A 25,491-nucleotide genomic window follows, 5' to 3' on the forward strand; every position below is an offset into this window, starting at 1 on the left:
AGAAAGCCACATCATCTGCACAGCCACCCAGAGTGAAACCTCTAGTGAGCTTGATCTACAATTCCCCCTTTCAAAAACAACATTTTGTACATATACCAACTTAGTTTCTACCCTTTGATCAAGTGGCTATTGAACCCTCTGGCTGGTTTGAACCCCAAAACTGTCTTGATTAGGCCCTGATGGCACACCTGCAGTTGAACATATAACTCTCCCAAAACATAAAAACATAAAAAAAAGGCCATCCTGTTTAGGCCATGATGGCTCATGAAAGACAGCAACATTTAGGGCTCATGACCCATGTACTTAGTTCTTTAAAGTTTGTTGAACACATTGAAAGGCACTGAAATGCCATACTCAGGGTTGTGCAACACTCACTTGGATTTTAAGCAATTATAACATACCATCAAAATGTGTAGAAAGTCCACAATCTTAGTAATACGAGTGCAACAACCCATGGCTAGTCGATTAAAACCACCCCCCTTACAAGATTCAGAAGGTGGTTGAAGAACACGGAGACAGACATAGAAAACAGAAGCTAAAAAGCTCCCATAGTGGTGCGTATAGGTTCAAAAGGCTTGCTTACTTTATGCAAGGATTTAATCCTCTCAGTAGATCACCTACTTGGTGGAGCAACAAACTCTTCATCCTTGCACTAAGGTTTGCAGTCAATAAGCATAAGATAAACGACCTATGACAATGCCTTGAACTTCAATAGGACACATTGACAATCTTCTCCTATTGCTTGTAGTAGGGGTGACCCAAGCCACACAGGCTCTCCCTTCATAACTTCATATTCTTCAGGCAGATTTTGAAAAAAAGAGAGAGATCAAGAGCAGCATGATCACAGATACACCTATCAGTTTTCGATTCCATGTTTTGCCTTGTCTTTAATACAAGAAACCTTTTGGCACAATCATGACTTCTCTATGACCATGCTGTGTAGTCAAATCTATCGACCTTGTTTTAGCAGGTGCAACTTGATACACTTGTTACCAAAAAGAGAACCTTGAAAGGCACTGTAGTGTTGCATATGCTATTACTTGTTGTGTGGTTACCTTGCAAGCTGAGTCAACAATATCTATACACATTATTAAGCCTTCTGTGCAAGCTTAAGAGGCTGCCAATAAACAAACTCTTGCATTACACAGGCGTGACGAGACAGCCATGAACCGGAAGCAGAGGCTGCCATTAAGAAGTTATTCACATCCCTGCCTGTTTACCTAGGAAATGGCATCATACTCCTGCAAATAAAAGACATCTTGGCAGGAAAAAAAAAGGATATTCAAACAAACTGTACAATATTAGTTTTATTCAGTTCCCTGCCACGGGCAACCAAGTAATGAGTTGTCATCTAAAACACTAACTGTCTTCAGCTATCACCTCACCAAAAAAAACTGTTGCAAACAGACTAGAAGGTTTTCTTTTTCTAATTTGAGCCATCTCTTTGCAAACACTGAAGCAACGGTAGTTGCATCCCACTGGGGAGTTAGATGTGTAAGCAGCCTAGGTAACAAGAACAGAAAAAGACGGAATTCATACCCTTCCAATCTGCTGATCAGAAGTAAAACAACTACAAATCCCCAGTTCTGACCACCTTTGCATTTCTGTACATACGACGCAATTCTTTGATTGCTTCCTCCTCAATCTGAATGGAGCGGATAGAGGAGGGACTGCGTGTATCCGGTTTATACCAGCGGTTTGTTACTTTCTCCTCAACTCCCTTCTCAGCCAAACTGGAGCTTGCGGACAAATTAAGCAAACCAATGGGATTAGAAGGTCTTGGGGTGCTCTGTGTGCTGCCATGCTTTTGCTGTGTTTTGTATTTTACCTACAAGAAACACTTTGACTTTATCAGACACCCATTGAACAGAGCATCAAGTCCAACAAAAGCTAGACAAAGCCTGTCATTGCCAAGCATATTAAGCTACACAGCAGACCACATAATACAGCATGATAGAAGCTAACCTGTTCCATCTGAATATCTTTGAAAGAAGATGCTGAAGTGAGAGGAGAAGTCCCTGCCCAAGGGGTAGGGCTGCTATCAGGGTTCACAGACACAGCCACCTTCGTGGCTGTCACAGGTGTGACAGCTATAGGAGCAGAAGTACGTATGAACTGGCTAAGAGATATTCGGCTTGTGCCAGCATCTATATCGTCCAATCCTGACTCTGGAGGGTCACCATGGTTTCTTGACCCCTTGACTACATCTCCAGCCACCTGTTTGGCCTTCACTGATTTGGACAAGAACTGGGCTCGCGCAGAGTCTTCTGCAAGTGCACTTCCTGCTTCTGCTGTTTGCTGGCTTTGAATTTCACGAAGCGATGATAAACCTCTGTTTCTTTGAACTCCCCCCCAAGCAGGACCATCAACCTTGGGTACTGCCAGTGCCTGTACGGGCACAGGCACTTCTGGAACACTGTCAAGGGCTCCACTTAGGAACATCGATAGCCCACCTTTCTTATGTTTTTTCTTGTGGAAATGTTCCGGGGTAATTGAAGGGACGCTCTGCAACAAATGCTGTAAGGGATCTGCCAGAAAACCATGGATCTTGACCTGATTATCGTCCTGTTTCACAATTGAATCACTCTTCTGAGCAGATGTAGCCACCATCGAGTCACTCTTCTCTGAAGATGCAACCAAACCAGTGTTCTTAAAATCATTTGTGGAAGTGAAATACACATCCTTATGCAGCTGGACCTGCTTAGGTCAACAAAAACAACATTTATCATGCATAAGGACAGTAATACACGTGGTTAGAGAAGCAACCGACCTATTATCTACTCTTCTTATTGAAACAAATCTGGTTCCTCACATAAGCAACGAGTTAACAAAAACTCTTTTCAATCAAAAACAAAGAGAACCTGCAGAATTAGACACACAATAAGGACATTTTGAAGAGTGACTGGAAACTACAAATTTATTGAACCTACTTGGAGCTAAAGGCTTTCTATTGAAGCAAGCTTGTGCTAACTATCATTCACGAAGGACCCCCGACATATCATTAATTCCTGAGAAGGTCATGATACTTATAGTTGACCTGCCGTATGGGATTGAGGAGTTCCCCCAGCGCCCCCACCACCCCCCCCCTCCCCCCCCCTATTGTAAGTGTGCTTACGTACAACGCTTTAGGAAATTGCAGTCTTGGGCAGGGCATATGGATGCTACAACTTAGTGTGGATTTTTTGTCCGAGGATTAGCCCGAGATCACAAGCTCCAGGTGAGGAATAACCATAGCAAAACACTGGAGGATGCCATCCGGTATGCTAGGATTCATGAGGAGACAGTGGCTAGCCAAACTCAGAGGAATATCTCTCAAAAACCTCAAGCCACAGAAACCTCTGAGCAAGCTTCCAGGCACAAATGAAAGTAGTCTAAGAAGGCTCCACAAAACCAAACCCACACTTCGAGTGAACCCAATCCGAAGAAGGAACAGAAGCACCAACAAACCCTTCAAAACATCAGGGAGGGCAGGTGTTTCACATGTAGTGGGCCATTTGAAGGCAAGTTGCCCGAAGGCCAAGAACTTACAAGGGAGCTCATTTGACTAGAGTAACAGGTAACCCTCAAATTTCTTCCATTGAAACTTGATACTATTATTTTTAGGTCAGCATGAAATGTATTATAATATGGCTGTTTTTGGCCCTAACAACCTAATACATATGTACGGGTCAGTGTTAGGGGAGACCGTGCACATCCTTTTTGACCCCGGTAGCACTCACAACTTCATTAATACTAAACTTGTGCCAAAGCTGGGAGTGAGGACACAACCAAGTGATCACATGTATCGTGTGAACCTGGCAGCATGACATGGACAGATCTGGGACATGCGCAGGTCTCAATTACCGATATCTTTTCAAAGTTACCTGATGAAAATTGTGGATAATACCGGTTAAGTTAGATGTTCGTGTTGGGTATTTCAGAGCTCATATGTCTGTCCATCTTCTATGTGTACCCGTGTTTGTGTACCCACTTGTGTTCATGTGTGAACTGCCCCCAAAAGGGCTATGTAAATGTGTGTGACCACCCTGTGTGTGCATGCCCTTGTTCATATGTATGTGTGTGAACACCTGCCTACTGACCACACCCTTATATCTGGATAAGATAAGTGTGTGCCATGTGTCATGTCCCCATATGTGAATGTGATTTATGCCTTTGTTCTTCCAAGCTCTGTCTCAGGCATATCTGAGCTCAAAAAGACCCCCTCTACGTAATAACCTACTCCTTTTGAAGTGTTATCTCAAACCTTGTCGTGCCTTTGAGCAATCTCTTTCAGCTCAAGGAGCTTGGTTCTCCAAAGCTTTGATTGAAGTATCCCTGAGGCAGCGCTAGGCACTCTTAAGAAGCCCAAAAGACAATGGATCAGTCTTCAAGTCTTTAAACAGTTACTCAAGAAGCTCTTCAAAGCCTCCCACATAGCTGCAATAGTCTTCAACGTGATCATAGGCAGCCCCCACATCATAGACCAGCCCTCCAATGCACAAGAACAGGGTCTCCCTTGCTTGTGCAGCAATACACAGGTTCTCAACAAGTCAAAATGACTATACCTGTGCAGGTAAAAAAATGACTATACCTGCACAAGAAAGAAAAAGAAAAAAAGATTTTATTAACGCCTACTAAAGACCCAATGGGTCTGTGAGACCAAAAAGAGATACATGTTCCATGTGTAAACTCGAAACCATAATTAAAAAAAGAACAAGGTGTTAAAGAAAAGAAAATGGCCCATGTGCGTGGGCCTAACATGTAGAATGAATGATGAGGCCCATCATGTGTCATCCTCCTCCAATGTTGTATACGTGGAGTCAGTGCCCATCGGCTGGGGCGACATTTCTCTATGGCGCTAGAGAATGTCCAAATCTGGAGCTGGCGAATGGTCTCGAACTTGAGGCGCAAAGGGTGTTTGGCTCTTTGAAGAGTCTATGCCTGATGTCTAATGACTCCACATGTGCAAAATACTTGTGGATCCCAAATCCCACAGGCACTCTCATGGCGAGCTCCAATGTCTCATCTACACTTTATCTACCTGAGCTGGTTATCTGCCACAGTAACCTGGTGATGCCTAAAGAAATCTATGATGGATGTCTCATCAGTGATGTCATACCGATCATGTCTCCATATGGGTGGCCTTGATAAGGCCTCTTTATGAGGATGGAGCTCCAAGAGGTAGAGGCTCAAACACCTCTGATCCCAATAACACATCAGTCACACGCTCCTTGAAGAGAAAGTGAGGCATCCCTCGTATCTCATGGTATACAAGGCATCTAAACAGATCGTGCTCCTCCGTCTCTATCGCTCTGGTCATGCATAGCCTCCATAGCCGGACCTCTCATGGTATGCCCTCTGCTCTCCCAATCTTTATCTGGAGACAATGAAAAGACACCCTCAGCTGACCAATGGCAATCCTCAAGGCATGCGACATTTGTCTATATAGATAGCCAGGTTTTATTATCCTCAATAACTCTCAGGAAATGCTCTCTATAAGCTTCATGGGAAGCTCCAACGAGATAGCCATGTTTGTGTCATGTGAAGGCGTCAATTCTAAGTGAATCTAAGCTGGTACTCAAACAGGGGGTGGTAATTCATCCAAGAGACAGTGTGAATCAAACCAGTCGTCTATGAGAGAAACCAACATGTATGATATCCCTCCCGTGCCAACTGCAAGAGATGGTCCCTATCCAGTGTGTATGCATGATATATGTGAGTGCTGGTCTAGAAAAGATTGAGCAAATGCTTTTCCAACAGTTACATCCTCTCTATTTGATTGTGGACAGCTTGAATGCATGGCGTATCCATGAGGAAAAAGGCAGGTCACACCCATTCCGACCCTCCCATATGGGACACTAATGCACGTCAGCTATATGATATCAAGGATAAGCTTATCTCACATCCCCTGTCCCTCGGGCCTCAACCAGCAATCTTTTCACCACATCCAATGTCATAAAGCTATGTTAAGGCTACACACCGGTAAAGCTAAGGATCATGAAGGCCTCCACATGGAGCACTTTTTGCACAGGGTATTTGACACTTTGGTGAGATCTACAGTGATGTATGGTGCCTCAGTTTGGGATCCAAATTTGGGTGAGGCAAACTGGAGGAGGATAGAGAGATTGCAGGTGATGGTGCGTTTCTGCATGATCAAGAGTAAGCCATCAATGCCACTTGAGACTATGGTTGGTGAGTTTGGGGCAACTCCCATCGTCCTTGATATTGCTCCACCCTCGTCATGTCTCTACGGGTGACGGATGTGATCTATTTCTTAAGGCCCCCTTTACAAGGAGTAGCCATTGTGATGAGCACCCCAGCACCCGGTAGTTCCCAGTTTAGACACTGGATGGTGGCCACGTGTGGCCAAATGGTTAGGAGAGCGTCGGCCTATCATATGGGGTACTATATATGGGAGTAGTTGTGGAACTCCATAATCATCGAGTTCATTGTGTTCAAGCACTCTTGTAAGCAAGACATCCTCCGTCCAAAGTCTATCTAGATCACCATCAAAGCTCCTTACCCAGAGCACACGGGTGGGCGGACGCCATCAGTTTGTAATCAAGTTTTTGCAAGCAGTAATATTGTTCACTCTCCACTTCTTTATGCAATTCAGTGCTTTGATCCAGCTTTCACTGCCGTGTATTCTTACATGGTATCACAGCATAGGCTCTAGGCAAAGCTTGTTTTTGGCAGTTTGTTATTTGAAGGCAGATTTGGAGAGATGGCCCAACCTACAAATAACGCAACCGCTCATGCCCGCCCTCCACCTTTTGGTGATGGGAAGTTGGATGGGATAAATTACACTCTTAGGAAGTTCAAGATTAGGTCCATTCTTGATTCATATGAGTTGTGGGAACCGCAACAAGGGTTGATGCAAAGCTAGGTCCTACTCCGAATCCAACAAATCCACTATAGACCATACCACCAGATCCTATTCTCACTTTGGCGTGGAGGCGAAGGCTGAAGCAATGAAGATACCCTATGTGCCATCGTCATCAATGTCACTAATTCCGTGATGACCCTGATGTAGCATACTATGACAACTTTTGAAGCATGGCAAGTTTTAAAGAACCAGTATGAGACGAGGAATCAGACAAGGATTCAAACCTTGAGAATCAGCATGCAACAGAAAGGCATTTTGATGGAGAAGCAGCAAAGCAGTTCATATCGCGGATATAGAATCTGCAAGGTCAAATGGCGGCGTTGGGATCACTAAGACCAGCGAGGAGCTAGCATGCAGGTGCATCAGAGTGTTGCCCCCGAAGTATGATAGTTTGATGATCTCATTGAACACGTAGGTGCACAACCTGCCTCTTACTTTTGAGGAGTTCAGCGCGATGTTGGTAGAGAAGAAGATGCGTTTCAAAGCTAGAGATGGTAGCGATGCGGCATTCTCTTCAAAATGCAAAGGGCTCCAGTAACCCCGATGCTTTTGAAAAGAAGAAGAGCATGTAGACTAAAGAAGAAGAGCATGTAAGCTGAAGGAAGCAAATAAAAAGAATGGCACTTTGAAGCCTTGGAAGGAGTTGTTCGGGAACAATGCTGAAGAGGAATTGGAGCTGTTTGTGGCAATAGAAGAAATCTGTGCAAAAGCAAAACATTCTGCAACATCTAATGGTTCATGGATCATCCATAGTGGAGCATCCCGACATATGACCAGTCAAATGTGACATATGACCAGTCAAAAGGGCTGCTATATCACCCTCAAGCCTGTGGGGCAGTCCATCCTGGTAGCAGTCAGGAACGACGCCAAATGCCTAGCCATGAGTTCAAATACCATTTCTTTCATTTCTAGTAATGGTGATACTAAGAAGTCGTCTGATGTATTGAAGTCATGAGCTCGTTCTAACCCCCCCCCCACCCCTGTTGGGGTAAAGGCATAATGCCCACCCTTATAGTGTGTACAAGCCCATAAGTTATAGTACATAGTACACTTAGTACTTTTAATGTACTAAGTGCACTATGTGTACTAGTGCAATATACATGTGTGATAGGGGAGTCATTTGAGCAAGTACAATCAACAATTGAGCAGGTACAGGTGCCCAATTGCTCAATTTTTGAGCAAAATTGACAAAATTGGGTGACATTGGTCACAATCAGGATCAATTTGCAGGAAATTGGTCACAATCAGGATCAATTTGCAGGAAATTGGATGTCAAAATTTGGGGCTTTTGATGTAATTGTGCAATTAAGCACTCATACATGCTGTATGATGTGAAAAATCGCACATTTGGGCAAAATTGCAGCAAATTGCAGTGCAAATCAAGGGGCTTTTGTGCCGATTTGGTTGATTTGCATGCAGGCAATCGCAGTTGATGCTGTGGATAATGTGTTGATGCCTTACAAGCACTCAATGTGCCTGTAAATCAAGGGGCTTTCATTATTTGGATGTATATGTGGCTAGGGGGAAGCATCGTGAACACTTTGGATGCCTTCATGTGCGTCAATGTACCATGTATGATCAGAAATTGATCTTAAATGAAGGGGCTTTTCAAGTTCGTATGCTTGTTGAGCTTGGCAAAGCAGCAGGCAAGACATTTATGCCTTGAATCCTCAAAAATCAGCTTGCAGTCAAGGGGCCTTTGCCCAATTTCTGTTCGGGACTGTTGTATGCAGTGTACGGGACTGTAAAAGTCTGATTTTCACTCATTTGGACAGCCAGGAGAGCATTTATTGCTACTGTACCTGCTGGTACAGATTTGGCACAGCTTTGTACAAGTTTTGGCATGGCTGTACACTGATTTGAGTGAGGAAAAGGTTCAATTTCAGCTGCTGTACTTGCCGGTACAGGTTTGGTACATCATTGGTGAGCACTTGGTACTGCTGTACAGTACTTTGGAAGGGCAACAGAGCACATTTAAGGTGCTGTCCAAAATCTGCAGCAACCAGATTTTGGTGATTTCATCACAAACAGTGGGAGAAAAGTTGCATTCTTGCTTCCGCAGTGGGAGATAAAGCTTGGGAGAAAAACTGTGAGCACTTTGTGTGCTTTTGGTGCAGTGTTTGCACATTTTTGCAGGGAGTCAGGCATTTACAGGTTGCATATTGCTATGGCAACCACAGGTGAGAGCTCTTCATTGCTTCACATCAAGAAGCTTGAAGGCTCGCATAATTATGATATTTGGCAAACCCAGTGCTACAATGTGTTGCTCCAGAAAAAGCAGCACAAGCCTATCAAAGAAAGGGGTGTAATGCCCGCTTCTCTTACTGCTGAAGAGTGGGAAGATATGGATGAGCTGGCAAGATCTACTATCATGTTGTCTGTGTCAGACTCATTACTTTTCAGCATTCGTGAAGAGAAGACAGCTTGGGGAATGTGGCAGAGATTGCAGGACTTGTATGCCCAACAAAGTGCCTCAAGCAAAGTGTATTGGTTGAAGAAACTCATAGGTCTTCAGATGAAGGAAGGGGCATCTATGACAGCCCATCTAAATGAGTTTAATGGTATTGTCAGCCAGGTCATTAATCAAAAGTTGGCAATGGACGATGGGAGATCCCAACAAAGGGGAAAAAGCCAAGAAAGGGGAAGGAGCAAGTCTCGCTCCAAAAAGGATTTGGAATGCCATTATTGTGGCAAGAAGGGACACATTAAAAAGCAATGCTACAAATGGAAAAATGATCAAAAGGAAAAGGGAAAAGGCAAAGACAAAGACAAAGATGAAGCCAAAGATGTAAAGCCAAAGGGCAAAAGTGGAGTGATTGAAGAAATCAATGTGTCACATGCAGGTGGCAGTGAGGATGAGGTTCTCTTTACGTCTTCACTTGATGCCCATTCACTTCTTACAGGTGGTCATGGTATGCACTCATGGATCATTGATTCAGGTGCCTCCTTTCATGTCACAGGTTGCAGAGACTTGTTTGTCAGGTATACTGCTGGCAATGAAGGAGTGGTTTATTTGGGTGATAACCATGCATGCAAGATTCTTGGTAGAGGTGATGTGAGGCTTGTGTTTTCAGATCTCACAGCTTATGCTCCATGATGTCAGGCATGTGCCTGAGATCAAGAAGAATCTGCTTTCTACTGGACAGCTTGATGATGCTGATTATGTTACCACATTTGGTAGTGGAAAGTGGAAAATTAGTAAGGGCTCACTGGTTGTTGCCAGAGGCTCTAAAGTGGACACTCTTTATTTTATGCATGCAGGTGTTTGTCACCATGCTAATGTAAATGCAACCGAGCTGCCGGAAATCTCTATGTGGCATAGCCGGTTGGGACACATGAGTGTCAAAGGAATGGAGCAATTGTCTCGTTTGGGTTACTTGCCTTCTCTAAAGTTTTCAAGTTTTCAGTTTTGTGAGCATTGTATATATGGTAGGCAACTACAGTGCCCCCACAAGAAAGCTCTTGGACAGAAAGATGCTCAGTTAGAGCTTGTGCATACAGATGTATGTGAGATGCCTCAGCTTTCTTTGGGAGGGGCAAAATACTTTGTGTCTTTCATTGATGATGCCACACGCAAGGTGTGGGTCTATCCTCTTCGTTTGAAGAGTGATACATTCTCAGTGTTTCAGAAGTTTGTTGCTCATGTTGAGAATCAAACTGGCAAAACACTGAAGGCTTTGCGTTCCGACAATGGTGGAGAGTATATGTCCAAACAGTTTCAGGACTTTTGTGATGCTAAAGGCATCAAGAGGGAGCTCTCTACTCCTTATGATCCTCCACAAAACGGGACAGCAGAGAGGATGAACAGGACCACACAGGAGAAGGTCCGTTCTATGTTGTCACATGCTGCATTACCTCATGGTTTTTGGGCTGAAGCTGTTATGACAGCCGTTCACCTTATAAACAGGTCACCTAACACGAGGCTTGGTGGGAAAGTGCCAGAAGAAGTATGGACAGGGAAGCCTCCTTCATACAAGCACTTGAGAGTGTTTGGTTGCGTTGCGTACGTGCACATACGCAGGGAAATGCGCACCAAACTTGATCCTAAGTCTCACAAATGCATATTCCTAGGATATGGTGACAGAGGTGAAATGGGGTATAGACTTTGGGATCCCATAAATAGAAATATTATACGCAGCAATGATGTCATTTTTGATGAAACATGTATGTATAAGGAGCCTGCAAGGCAACAGGAGCCTGGCAGAGTCATCTTTGATGATGATGGACATCATGGACAACAACAAAGGGCTGTAAATCAGCCATTACAGCAAGAAAACCAGCCCTTAAATGGTGCTGAAAATGGTCCAAATGGACAGCCAGAGATGGCAGAAGATATCCCTATGGATATACCACAGTTAGAAGAAATACCGGGCATGATATTTCAGCCTTATGGCATGGAACAGGAGCCACCAATGGGTGATATGCAGGCTGGACAGCAACCTGCAAATGATGGTCATTGGGTACGGAGGTCCACTAGACCCTCCAGAGCCCCTGACAGGTTTGTTCCAGGGGTTGACTACTTGATGCTCACTGACTGTGGGGAGCCCTCATGTTATAAGGAGGCTTTACAGAGGGCAGACAAAGCTCTATGGGAGCGTGCCATGAAGTCATAGATGGATTCTCTGCACAAAAATGGAAGTTGGAAGTTGGTGCATTTGCCTGCAGGCAAGAAGGTTTTGCCATGCAAGTGGGTATACAGGCTCAAAGTTGCACCAGATGCAAAGCCAAGATACAAAGCCAGGTTAGTGGCTAAGGGCTTCAAGCAGGAATATGGTGTGGACTTTGATGAGATCTTCTCTCCAGTGGTCAAAATGACCACACTTAGAGCTGTGTTGGCTTTGGTTGCGCATGATGATCTGGACTTGATTCAGATGGATGTGAAGACTGCTTTTCTTCACGGTGATCTCCATGAGGAGATATATATGCAACAGCCAGAGGGTTATGCAGTGAGTGGAAAGGAGAAGCTTGTATGCAAGCTGAAAAAGAGTCTTTATGGGCTCAAACAGGCACCAAGGGAATGGTATCATAAATTTGATACATTCATGAAATCCCAGAAATTCAGGAGAAGTGACATAGATCACTGTACGGTATCGTACCGTATGACTCGTACATACGAACCTGTTCGTACGCGTACGAGAAACAACTATGCATGTAGAGGGTGCTCTTGCACCGGATTTCCAAGTGCTACAGATGAAAACAAGTTCCTCCGCCCAAGCCCAAGGCAAGAGGAGTTTCCAGCCTCACACCAGCCTAGTGTGGATCTCACAGGAGATGCCTAGTCTCACATAGTCTACTATGTGGATCTCACAAGCATTCCCAGTCTCACACTAAGTAGATGCTCCTACAAAGCCTTGGTCACTTGGTCTTCAATCCCAAGTGCAAACATTTGTTGTAACTTCCTTTTTAGTATACATACCTTCCATTTGATACTTTTTCTAAGCACTTGTATTAATTGAGGAGTTTGATGGAGAGTCTTCAGCAAATTCCACTCTTAATTTTTTTTGAATAATTCACCATCCACTTGCGTGTGTGAAACAAGTTGTGATAACTAACCTTTGTTCTACTCTGTATGCTGCCCTGTTGTGTATGTAGGGGCAAATGAAGGTAATGGACTGTTGTACTACTTCGTATGCAGCCCTGTAGTAAGAGATATGTGCACACCGTACACAATCTTTCTGCAACTCTGAATAGCAACCTGATTTGTGGAAAGAAACAGAATGATATCATCAGCTGTCTTTCCCTCCTCTTGTATTGCAGGGCGCCCCCCCATTCAGTCCACTGGATGCAGGGGAGAGTGTGTGTGTGTGTGTGTGTGAGAGAGAGAGAGAATCCTTTCGCTTCAGTCCATCGGGTGCAGGGGAGAGTGACAGAGAGAGCCCTTTCGCTTCAGTCCACCGGTTGAGAGTAGAGGGTGGTTCTCCTTGCTTTAATTTTTTTTGTGTGCAAGATAGCATCGACGCTTCAATCGTCTTGCCTGCGGGGGAGAGAAAAGAGCATCAAATCTACCTGGTTGCTTCAGTTCGCCAGCTGTAGGAGAAGGAGAGAGTCGGGAATTCTTTTGCTTCAGTTTTTGCCAGTTCGAAGAAAGTGAGTCTCACGCTAGTAAGGTGTCCTCCTCCCATGTCAGCCACCTTGCTGTATGCAAGCGAAGGCTCTAGAAATTTCCCACGTGGCCATCGTTGCTTTGTTTACCTTCTTTTTATTTGTTTTATTTTAAATATCACAAGCCTTCGTAAAAGGGCACAAGTCTTTCTATATAAATGACTTAAAAGTTGGGGTGCCCATTGTGGTGTTCACACCCATTTTTTAATGTGGGTGTGAACACTCCACACATAACTAAGCCTTTGACATGGTTTTTGAACCTTTCGATGGCCAATTTTGGTGCCTGCAAAAAACCAATCGCCAATCAACAAGCATAGGCATCCACATAGTCTCAGTCTCGTAGCTAGTAGTTCTGGGCGTCCGTAGCGCTACGAGATTGAACATGGGCAAGCATGCAGGATTCGAAAAAAAAGTCATGCATCTAGTAAATCTTTTATTTTCGCGCATACACAAAATGAAGTGCATATGCAAATATACATTGGAAATCCCCTGTTCTGAAACCATGTATCTCACCCAGGGATCTAGTCATACTAGATGACTGCGAGCTCCAGTGTTCCCAGTCATACTGGTCACACCTCCAGGCCTACTAGTCACACTAGCACTGCTAGACGTGCTACTGATCATATCAGGAAAGCTCTCATTTCTCTGGAAACATCAGTCCATGTCATAGGACTACTAATCATATCAGCAAAGTCCAAATATTGGACATCCCGAGTATGATTCACCAATCAAACTGGTGTCCAAATGCATAGAAAGATCTGGTGAGAATCTATCTTTGCATTTATTTGAGGATACCTTGTTGTTCAGGGAGCCAAATGGTGACACACTGGGCTCCGGCCCTACATACTTGCGAAGGAAACTCACATGAAAAGCATTGTGTATATGCCAATGACTAGGCAATGTCAGCTTGAAATCCACTTCATTGATCTTCTTGAAGGCAACCATAGTACTTGGTTGTAAGTTTAGGGTATGCACCCTCTTTGCCAAGCCTCTTTCTAATTCTTGCTCTCTAAATTTTAATAATACCCAAGCATTCTCTTTCACATCAGATTGCCTTCTATGCTTATCGACAACCTTTTCATGTTTGTCCTGTGACCTTGCAATTGTTGTCCACATCTGAGCAAAGGCAATATCCAAGTCTCTTACATACTCATTAGTTGCAAATATCTTATTCCTTGTGCGAAGGATGGGTGGCGAAACCACTTTACCATGAACAATCTCAAACGGGCCTTTCTCGTAGATGCATGCACCATGTTGTTGTATGCAAATTCCACAAGCGGTAAGTACTTCTCCCAAGAAGACTTTTGATTCACCACAATATTTCAAGAGGTCCAATACGGCTGAATTTGGAGCCTCACTTTGCCCATCGGTTTGAGGGTGACAAGCTTATGAGAAGTCCAATTTGGTGCCCATGTTATCATACAAGGCCTGCGAAAAGAGACTTGTAGTCCTGGGATCTCTATCCCCTACAATGGACAATGGACTTCAGCATTCCATGATGTTTGAACACTTGTGCAAGATGTATCTTAAGCATATGCTCAGCTTTGATAATCGACTTGACCGGCAAGAAGTGAGCTTGCTTACTAAACCTGTCCACAATTGTCTAAATAGCATCATTACCATGTTGGGTCTATGGTAAATCCATAATGAAATCCATTGTAATACTTTCCCATGGTTGCGTGGGAATTGGCAATGGCTGAAGCAGCCCTGGTGCCTTTTGCCTATCAAATTTCACCCTTTGACATGCACGTACATGTGCCTCTATGTGCTTCTGAATACTTGGCCTAAAGATATATCTCTCCATCATGTGCATAGCAGACATAATGCCTCTATGACTAGCATATGGAGGAGCATGGCATCCTTTTGCCTCATGTCAAACACCACACATAGGCAATTATCTTTCATAAGATAATCCTCTTTGATCACATATGAGGCATGTGCATGACTAGCAATCAAATCAGCCCAAATAGTGGCAAAACTAGTATCTGTATGGTACAAATCACGTATGGCAGACAAGTCCCCATGAGAGGCAACCAAGATAGTTGCTACATACGCCTTTCGTGACAATGCATCTGCCACTACATTCTTCTTTTTTGGGGTATGTAAGATCTGAAAATGAGATATGGAGAGGAAGTTGGCCATTCTCATATGCTTCTCTGACAATTTAGTTTGGGTTAAAAAATACCTGAAACTTTGGTGATCTGTCTTCATAGTGAAATCAGCTCCAAGAAGGTAACGTTTCCATATGGTTTGTGTATGAATTACAGCCAAGAACTCTTTCTCATAAATGCCAAGAGAGAGCTCTACATCATGCAGTCTATGACTCTCATAAGCCACAACATGTCCCTCTTGATTTAGGACAGCTCCTATGCAGTTTTTAGATGCATTACGTTCCACACTGAATGGCTTTTGCAAATCCGGAATGATCAACATTGGACCATGTGTAGTTGCATCTTTCGATTTGAGGATGCACCTCTCTCAATATCGGTCCATTTAAATATAGCCTTCATCTTTGTCAAGTCATGCAAAGGAGAAGCATTTCATGCAAAGTGCCGAATGAGCCTACGGTAGTAAGAGCATAGTCCAAGAAAACTATGGATCTCATGCATTGATCTCAATTCAGGTCAATTTCGAATTGCGTCAATCTTTGGAGGATCGATCCACACTCCGTCTTTGGACACAATATTCCTTAGATAGTGTATCTGTGACAAGAAGAACTCGCTCTTCTTATGCTTATGGAGTTCTTAAAAAACAATAGACAAATGAGCTCTATGCTTTTCTTCGATCTTCGAGAAGACTAGGATGTCATCAAAGAAGACACCTGTAAATTTCCTGTATCCATGGAACATGTGATTCATCATTCTATTAAATGTAGCCGGGACATTCGGAAGACCAAAAGGCATAACAAGATACTCAGAATGCCTAAATGTTATTGTGAAAGTGGTTTTATGTACATCTTCACGCAATTGATGATATCCACTCTTGAGATCAATTCGGCTAAAACATGCCTATCCATCCAACTTGTCAAGAATGTCGTCTATGTGTGGGATTGGAAACCGATTCTTGATGGTGAGCTTATTCAAAGCTCTATAATCCACACATTTGAAAAGATCCATTCTTCTTTTGAACCAAGAGAACGGGTGAACAATATGCGAAGAGCTTGGTTGAACAAAACCCTTCTCAAGAAGTTCATTTACCTACTTCATGATCTCCTCTCTTTGGGATGCACTTACATGATAGGCTAGCCTATTAGGTGGTGAGCTACTCGGCACAAGATCAATGCGATGATCTTTCGGTTGTACGTTGTCGTGACGTGGACGGTGTCGCTGGGAACACACTGGGTGTCTGGCTGTGAGAGTAGCTTCCAAAATCCCAAGCATTAAATGTCTTCTCAGCTTCTCATGGAACAAAGTATAGCATGGTATTAACTCAATCTCTTGACTCAGGCATACATTCAATGGGATTGTCTCCACAACTCATACAAGACACACCATCTTCGACTCTGATGATACAAGGCTTATGGCAAGAGAACTCATCATCATCTTCATATATCATCATCAAAGATTCATCATGGAAGGTCTTCACATAACATATGCTATATGTTTGTACAAAATGTTTGACATGCAACAACACTCATGAGACAAAACAATAAAACTCACAAGACATCATCAAATCCAAAGGGTATACATATCTTCAGCATATGCATGCCATCAGCAGCCCATAGCATAGCTTCAGCACCAACAGTTGCCTTTATATAGAAGCTTGGAAGCCATGTTGATGTGGGTCAGGTTCCACTCAGTAATCACCTTCATAGCATAATAGAGGGCGAGGTGCTACTTTACACAAGATTCAGATCACCACCCCGGCCTTTCCTTTTTATCTGCAGCTGTGCACAATCGCTCCTTTTACTCTCCACACACACGGCTGCGCTCCTGACCCTTGTGGCTGCTTCCTCTCTTGTGCTGGCAGCCGGTTCCCCAGTGGACCAGCAGCCCACGCCTGCAGCTATCCCCAGCAGCCCTCACTTGGCGCCTCCCTTCAGCAGGCGCAACCCTTCTTCTCTTTTTACGTGCCCACCCAGTCGCCTCCACTTTAGCTGCACATCAACCAGGCGGCCGCCTCTTTAGCATCATTCAGCTCTCCACGCATCATCTCTCTGCGCCTGTCACTGTCCAGCGACCTCCAGCACTAGGCGGCCACTTAACAAGGTGGTCCTCGAAGCTGCTGCAGCGCCTACAATCAAACACACGGGCCTCTCACCCGTCGGCTTCCAGCTGTATCCACACGTCCCTGCAACAGATGCCGTCACCAAGAACCTGTGCTCCTTTGCGTTCCAAAAGGACTGTAGCTAGCCACAGCAACACACACGGGGCCCCAGACCTCTGCTCTTCTCTGCAGCAGCACCACTCTCCACGTCTTTCACGCCAGCCACCTTACTGCAGCTAGCTCCCTCTCTTTTCCTTTGCACCCCCACGCCAGCTTCCAAAGGCGGCTCCTTCTCTGAAGACCTGCGGCTGGCTCCTCTGCTCTCACGGCCGAACGTCCTTCGTCAGGCCTTCCTCTGCAGATGGTTGCCGCTACGTCCCTTCCAGAACCTCCCACTACACTCACTCTTGGCTGCACACACCTCTGCTCCCGAGAATCACCAAGCGGCCATCCTCTCCCAACTGCTGTTGCGCCCCCAGAGGCCCCTACCCTTCACACACGCCTATCTGCTGCAGCGCCCCACTGTTCCACTCCCCAGGCGACTTGCCCGTGACCAAAGCGGCCGCCTGTCTTTTTTCTCTCTCTCCCGCAGCTGCCGACTTCTAGACGTCGACTTGGCAGCCAACAAGCCCTTCCACATGGCCTACACAATTTCCCCCCCTATATAACTTAGCTCTTTTTTCCACTTTCTCTTTTACTCTTTTCATTATCAAAGCCTGCAATAATTCCGGGCTTGCCGTGTGAAGAAAGCAAAACACTCCAGTGATCCGCCCATCAGCATCTGTCCTCTTACTTGCAATGAGAAGAGCCTCAACATGGTGCCCATTACGGTCGAAAAATGCCAAAGGAAATTTTTCCGACTCTTGGCCATTCACTGCATCATTCAACACTATCATCAGCTTTGTGACCACATGCTGTTCGTGCAGGCAACAGCAAACCATCTACAACCCAAAGATCTCACCCACAAGCATTTTGCCCAAACCTATGTACAAAGGCATAAGGACTTCTGCTAGCCCCTCGGAATGCGTAAAGGCATATACACATCATGTACACTGTGGCACTTTATCCATGCATCTGGATTTACATTTAATGGTCTCACATGCATGGTTTCACACCATAGACGTGCCATGGCACGACATCCACCCCCTCTAAACCTGCACATCCTCTGGTATGTGCCACACAGGTCCTGTATCTTAGCAATCACATCTGAATGGTTCTGCTTTCCCACCTGGATCAAATACCAATCGCTTTTGGCATATGTGCCATATCCTTTGCTCATATGAAGCCCTATCCTCACTTAGATTCTCTGCATATGCATAATTATCCTCATCATTCAAAGTGGGATGCTCTTCAAAATGATTTGCTTCAAAATTTTCCTCAGGCCATGTTTGAAGCCTTTGCACCACATATTGTATGGCCACACCAAGTAACACTTGCATTAACAGCATGGAACACACATTTGGTAACATCCCATCCAAATCTACTGTGCCCGGATCCAGCTCACCCACTGATAAACATTCATTCTTCTCATCCAAAGACGGAAAAGCATCAACACATACAAAGTCCAACAAGGCATTATCAAGAATAGCCTCCAGCTCTGAATCAATCTCATCACAATCATTTGGCTTACATAACACCTGCACATCCTCACTTGCAACCAACAATTGACTAGCATCAAGCATAGAAGATCTCAAAGCTGATGGGGATCTATTATATACCATGAAATCATCCAATGCATCATCTAAGATAGCATCCAATCCAGGATCAATCACATTGAAGCCATTATCATCTTGCAATCCCACATGTTGATTATCATGAACATTCATACCCCCATAGCTATATCCATTTGGTTGCTCATATGCAGCCTCATGAGGCTCTGTGGCCACACTTTGCATATCTTGCATGTTATCTCCCAGTATTTCTTGATACCTGTCTGCAGATGGGCTTAGAATTATGGGTCCCTCACCCAAGTACCCTTGAATCTATATATCATTGAACCCTGCATGATCCAAAAAGACAGATTCAATTTCCCTCTCCAAATCATCATCATAAACAGGCTTCCAAGCTCGAGATTGTTGCTCACAAATGTGGTTGCAAGGTAACCCTGACACTGATGACATAGCATCACCCTGTTTATTGTTGGAACACCCTGTTAGCATTCCAGAATAACCCAAATCCAAAGAACCTTGGCAACCAGCTTCAGAAGCAACATCACTGTTGGAATCACCCATATCACTCACCCCCTCTAAATCAATCACACATACTTGTGGCCCGTCTGCATATTCATGTACATCATCCTGCTTATAAGCATCATAACCAGATAAAAATGCAGTAATGATAGCATCTTCTTCTTGTCTTAGATCTTCAAACTCTGCAATCATGCTTTCAGCAAGAAGCATTGGTTCCTGCTGTTCTTCACACATATGATACGACACCTGAGGAATACCCTTCAAATAAGCACTTTCGTCATGAGAATCCTCAAGTTTACACAGCTTACATGCTTCACAGCCCAAGAGGAAACTATTAGCGATGTCCTCTTCCTCGTGTATTGGGTCTTGAGCACCTGTCCTGAAGCTCTCTGAATCAAGTGTCTCCTCAAGCATAGGCATACACACATCATTTGGTATGATCATAGGACCCTGTATGTCTGCACCCTCAAACAAGGAAGACAGATTATACTTGCACAGTTCACCCATTGCATCTTTATGAGTCTGTAGCAAAGCATCACTTTTTGCACTGTGAAGGCCTTGTTGCTCACTAATGGCTTTTTGCAGTCCCAATTTAGCATAAACAGCCTCCACAATCTCTGTATCAGCCTTGAATAGCAATTGATTGTCTTCCATAAAACATGCATCGACAACCGCTTCTAAATTGGCTCGGATTGTTGCTGGAACACTATCACAGCTCACATTATACCTGGAACTCACATAAATAAGTGCATCTGCAAAATCACTCCATCGTTTGGAGTGATACTCTGCTAGTTCCAGCACTTCATCTTTTAAATCAGGACTTACAAGGTATGCAAAAGATGCAATCATCATGTTTTCTGGAACCCCTTGATTCTTCATCTCTGTCTCGTAACACCTTAGATAGCTTTCTGGATCGTAACCATCAAATATATTGACCCTGTCATATACCAATTGCACCGCAATTTCCACTGCTTCCTGAATTTGCTTTTCTTCTTCAATCTTCCTGAACCGCTCTTCAAGCTCTTTCATCTCTGCATATAAATGCTCCATTTTGCTAGCCATCTCTACATACTCTCACCCCAGCGGTTTCACGTCGGGTTCACCAAAGCTGTCGTGACGTGGACGGTGTCGCTGGGAACACACTGGGTGTCTGGCTGTGAGAGTAGCTTCCAAAATCCCAAGCATTAAATGTCTTCTCAGCTTCTCATGGAACAAAGTATAGCATGGTATTAACTCAATCTCTTGACTCAGGCATACATTCAATGGGATTGTCTCCACAACTCATACAAGACACACCATCTTCGACTCTGATGATACAAGGCTTATGGCAAGAGAACTCATCATCATCTTCATATATCATCATCAAAGATTCATCATGGAAGGTCTTCACATAACATATGCTATATGTTTGTACAAAATGTTTGACATGCAACAACACTCATGAGACAAAACAATAAAACTCACAAGACATCATCAAATCCAAAGGGTATACATATCTTCAGCATATGCATGCCATCAGCAGCCCATAGCATAGCTTCAGCACCAACAGTTGCCTTCATATAGAAGCTTGGAAGCCATGTTGATGTGGGTCAGGTTCCACTTAGTAATCACCTTCATAGCATAATAGAGGGCGAGGTGCTACTTTACACAAGATTCAGATCACCACCCCGGCCTTTCCTTTTTATCTGCAGCTGTGCACAATCGCTCCTTTTACTCTCCACACACACGGCTGCGCTCCTGACCCTTGTGGCTGCTTCCTCTCTTGTGCTGGCAGCCGGTTCCCCAGTCGACCAGCAGCCCACGCCTGCAGCTATCCCCAGCAGCCCTCACTTGGCGCCTCCCTTCAGCAGGCGCAACCCTTCTTCTCTTTTTACGTGCCCACCCAGTCGCCTCCACTTTAGCTGCACATCAACCAGGCGGCCGCCTCTGTAGCATCATTCAGCTCTCCACGCATCATCTCTCTGCGCCTGTCACTGTCCAGCGACCTCCAGCACTAGGCGGCCACTTAACAAGGTGGTCCTCGAAGCTGCTGCAGCGCCTACAATCAAACACACGGGCCTCTCACCCGTCGGCTTCCAGCTGTATCCACACGTCCCTGCAACAGATGCCGTCACCAAGAACCTGTGCTCCTCTGCGTTCCAAAAGGACTGTAGCTAGCCACAGCAACACACACGGGGCCCTAGACCTCTGCTCTTCTCTGCAGCAGCACCACTCTCCACGTCTTTCACGCCAGCCACCTTACTGCAGCTAGCTCCCTCTCTTTTCCTTTGCACCCCCACGCCAGCTTCCAAAGGCGGCTCCTTCTCTGAAGACCTGCGGCTGGCTCCTCTGCTCTCACGGCCGAACGTCCTTCGTCAGGCCTTCCTCTGCAGATGGTTGCCGCTACGTCCCTTCCAGAACCTCCCACTACACTCACTCTTGGCTGCACACACCTCTGCTCCCGAGAATCACCAAGCGGCCATCCTCTCCCAACTGCTGTTGCGCCCCCAGAGGCCCCTACCCTTCACACACGCCTATCTGCTGCAGCGCCCCACTGTTCCACTCCCCAGGCGACTTGCCCGTGACCAAAGCGGCCGCCTGTCTTTTTTCTCTCTCTCCCGCAGCTGCCGACTTCTAGACGTCGACTTGGCAGCCAACAAGCCCTTCCACATGGCCTACACAATTTCCCCCCCTATATAACTTAGCTCTTTTTTCCACTTTCTCTTTTACTCTTTTCATTATCAAAGCCTGCAATAATTCCGGGCTTGCCGTGTGAAGAAAGCAAAACACTCCAGTGATCCGCCCATCAGCATCTGTCCTCTTACTTGCAATGAGAAGAGCCTCAACATGGTGCCCATTACGGTCGAAAAATGCCAAAGGAAATTTTTCCGACTCTTGGCCATTCACTGCATCATTCAACACTATCATCAGCTTTGTGACCACATGCTGTTCGTGCAGGCAACAGCAAACCATCTACAACCCAAAGATCTCACCCACAAGCATTTTGCCCAAACCTATGTACAAAGGCATAAGGACTTCTGCTAGCCCCTCGGAATGCGTAAAGGCATATACACATCATGTACACTGTGGCACTTTATCCATGCATCTGGATTTACATTTAATGGTCTCACATGCATGGTTTCACACCATAGACGTGCCATGGCACGACAACGTGTGGTAACTCATAAGCAAAACAATCATTGTACTCTTGTAAAAATTTCAGCCTATCATTACTAAGAGTGTTTACATGCACATTAGTTTCTTCAACATGATCCCGTATAAAAATCAAGTACATAGAAACACCCTTTTTCATTACTTTCTTAATTGTCTTTCATGCTATTTTTGTATGGATGCTAGATATTTCTTATATATATATATATATATATATATATATATATATATATATATATATATATATATATATATATATATATATATATATGAACGTACTTAAAGTACTTATCTTGGTACGTACTTTACGTACTCGTCAAGTACTCAACCACTATGGAACATGCATAAACGGAGACACCTCTAAAAGCACTTTCCAAAACTTGTGCACATGCATTCACCATTTTCCCTTCATTCTGCTTCCTTCATTGTTATCTCATTTAATGCATTGGGAGGTAACATGCACTGGTGCATTCTCACCCATAACTTCTCCCTTACGAGCACACTTTTCAGGGCATGAGTAGCATGAGAGATACGTGGAATACTTGCATCAACAAAAAATTGCAACCAATGTTGCATGTGTTGTGCATGGCATTTGATATACATTTTGACCACTGCCATAAACATTGCATTCTTCACGGGCTACATAAGGTACACCTGCGAGCCCACCAACTTCTTGTACTCCTGATATCCACTAGTGGAGAAGCATCTTCAACAGAAAGATTTGCATCAACCTTCATGGATGTAACCATTGACTTGCACTCAACCATGCTAAATGTCTTCAGAATTTCTCCTACATACTTTTGTTGAGAAATGAAGATTCCATCTAACTCTTACCAAACCTCTATCCCCAAACAGAAATGCATAAGCCCAAGGTCTGTCATATCAAACTCTGAACTCAACATCTCTTGTGTTTGTCGGATCTTCTCTTCATGGTTCCTTGTCATGATGAGATTGTCCACATACAGGACAATGATCATGTACCTGTCCTCCTTTGCATCTGATGGGCATTTAGAAAGACCAATACTGACAAAGAAAGCATCTATCCGTCGGTACCATGCCTGAGAGGCTTGTTTCAATCTGTACAATGCCTTCTGGAGTCTGCACACTTTGTTTTCTGAACCGGGTATCTCAAACTTGGGTAACTACACATAAACCTTCTCCTTGAGATGGGCATTTAGAAATGTTGACTTCACATCCATTTGCAATACTGGCCACTTTCCATGAGCGGCCAAGGCAAGTACTGTATGAATAGCGATCAATCTAGTTGTGGGGGCGAATGTCTCCTGAAAGTGTGCAAAACCCTTCATCACGAGCCTTGCCTTGTGTACTTATCCAATGTACCATCAGACTTGTACTTGGCTTTCCAAACCCACTTAGTGCCAATAACCTTCCGTTTTGTAGGACGATCCACAAGATCCCAAGTGTGGTTTCTCAAAATTGAGTCAAAACTCTGACTCCATGGCTCCCCTCCAGTTTTGATTTGCGAATGCTTCCTCCAAAGTTGATTGGCTCCTGTACTTTCATTATCTCAGCCATCAAGGCCATATTGACAATGTGAGCGGAGGCCCTCTTCTGCTCTTCTATTCTCTTGGATCTGCGAACAATTGCTGGCTCTTTTGTGATTGCCGGTGGAGCTTTTCCATCCCAAAGCTGCTTCACGGTTCACCCATTTAGCATATGGCCCCTTATTAGGTGTTGTAGGTTTCTCTTCTTCATCATCAGATGAATCCATCTCTTGTGGAGTTGGTACTGTCATTGGTGGTTTTGTCTGTTGGGCTACTTCTTCGTTGAAGGATAGTGTGGATGGAACCCTCTGCTCCACCTGATGGGGCTGCTTGAACACCGTATCATGGCTGAGTATTATCTTCTTTGCCTATGGGTCATATAGTTGATAACCCTTTGACTCCATACTGTACCCCAAGAAGATTCCCTTCTGCTCTTGGAATCCCATTTGATTTTGGATGAGTCTAGAACATGCACGAAACAGTCACATCCAAATGTCCTAAAAGATGCAACTGAGGGTTTCTTACCTGAATAAGCTTCTTGAGATGTCATGCGCCTTTGTGTGACTCCTGTTAAGGATATGCGTTGCAGAATGAATTGTCTCGGCCCAAAAAGAATTCTGTAATCCTTTGCCTTTGAGCATACTCCATGGCACATGCCATCTCCATCACTGTGTGATTCTTGAGTCTGCAACACTGTTTTGTTGCGGCATATGAGCAACTGTCAAATATCTCTTAATCGTGTGCTCCTTCCACCAGTAGACATTGAACTCACTTGATGTGAACGATTTGTTCGACACTTCTTCAATCTCTTTCTTGTCTCATTCTCTACCAAGTTATGCCATACTTTGAACTTTCCAAAAACTTTAGCCTTATCCCGAAGCAAATACTCTCACATCTTCCTACTGAAGTCATTGATTAGTAACAAGTAGTAGGAAAAACCACCCAATGTAGTGGTTAACATCGTACCACATAGATCTGCATGTACAAGCTCTAGAGGAGCCTTTGCGTGAATCTTGCTTTCTTGTGGAAATGCATGCCGACCATCATACAAGCTTCACACACATTTGATGTCTCTGAAAATGCTGGTAGATGTGCCACAGTCCCAGGCCTTTGCATCTTTCAAGACTACAAAGCTCAGGTGCCCAAATCTCTCATGCCATTGCTTGCTTGTCCCCACATTGGCTCGGGTTGTAAAAGCCGGCAACTGATACAGTTGTTGCATCGGATTCCTTTCCCAACGACATTGCCACTGGCATTTGTGATGACCGCACCAGCCTTATCGAAGAGAACCTTCAAGTCATGGTCAGTTGTGGCCGCAATAAACAGCAGATTCCTCGATGTCTGGAACCTAAAGGACATCAGATAACTTCTTAGTATCACCATTACTAGAAACAAAAGAAATGGTACTTGAACCCATGGCTGGGCATTTGGCATCGTTCCCGACTGCCACCAGGATGGACTCCCCCGTAGGCTT

At 44.5% G+C, this 25,491-nt stretch overlaps 1 protein-coding gene across 5 annotated transcripts in view; it reads right to left on the bottom strand.

Annotated features, from left to right (window-relative positions):
• Positions 1 to 1,259: 1,259 nt before the first annotated feature.
• The window catches only part of LOC147642303 (ankyrin repeat family protein / regulator of chromosome condensation (RCC1) family protein), a 90,087-nt gene continuing 65,855 nt past the window's right edge, over positions 1,260 to 25,491 (bottom strand). For 3 of the 5 annotated variants that reach the window (XR_015266946.1, XM_086804963.1, XM_086804972.1), the window contains 2 exons: positions 1,966 to 2,697; positions 1,260 to 1,828 (listed from right to left, as the gene is read on the bottom strand). Coding sequence is in view for 4 of the 5 variants with exons in the window: in XM_086804963.1 (XP_086661089.1) it covers positions 1,571 to 1,828; positions 1,966 to 2,697 (990 nt within the window). In the remaining variant the exon portion in view is untranslated. Of the gene's footprint in view, positions 1,829 to 1,965; positions 2,701 to 25,491 lie in introns of all 5 variants that reach the window. The other 2 variants (XM_086804946.1, XM_086804955.1) reach the window with 1 other exon arrangement.

The sequence above is a fragment of the Cibotium barometz genome, chromosome 1, assembly GCF_041138505.1.
Source record: "Cibotium barometz isolate CiBa-2024 chromosome 1, ASM4113850v1, whole genome shotgun sequence".
Taxonomy (NCBI): Eukaryota; Viridiplantae; Streptophyta; class Polypodiopsida; order Cyatheales; family Cibotiaceae; genus Cibotium; species Cibotium barometz.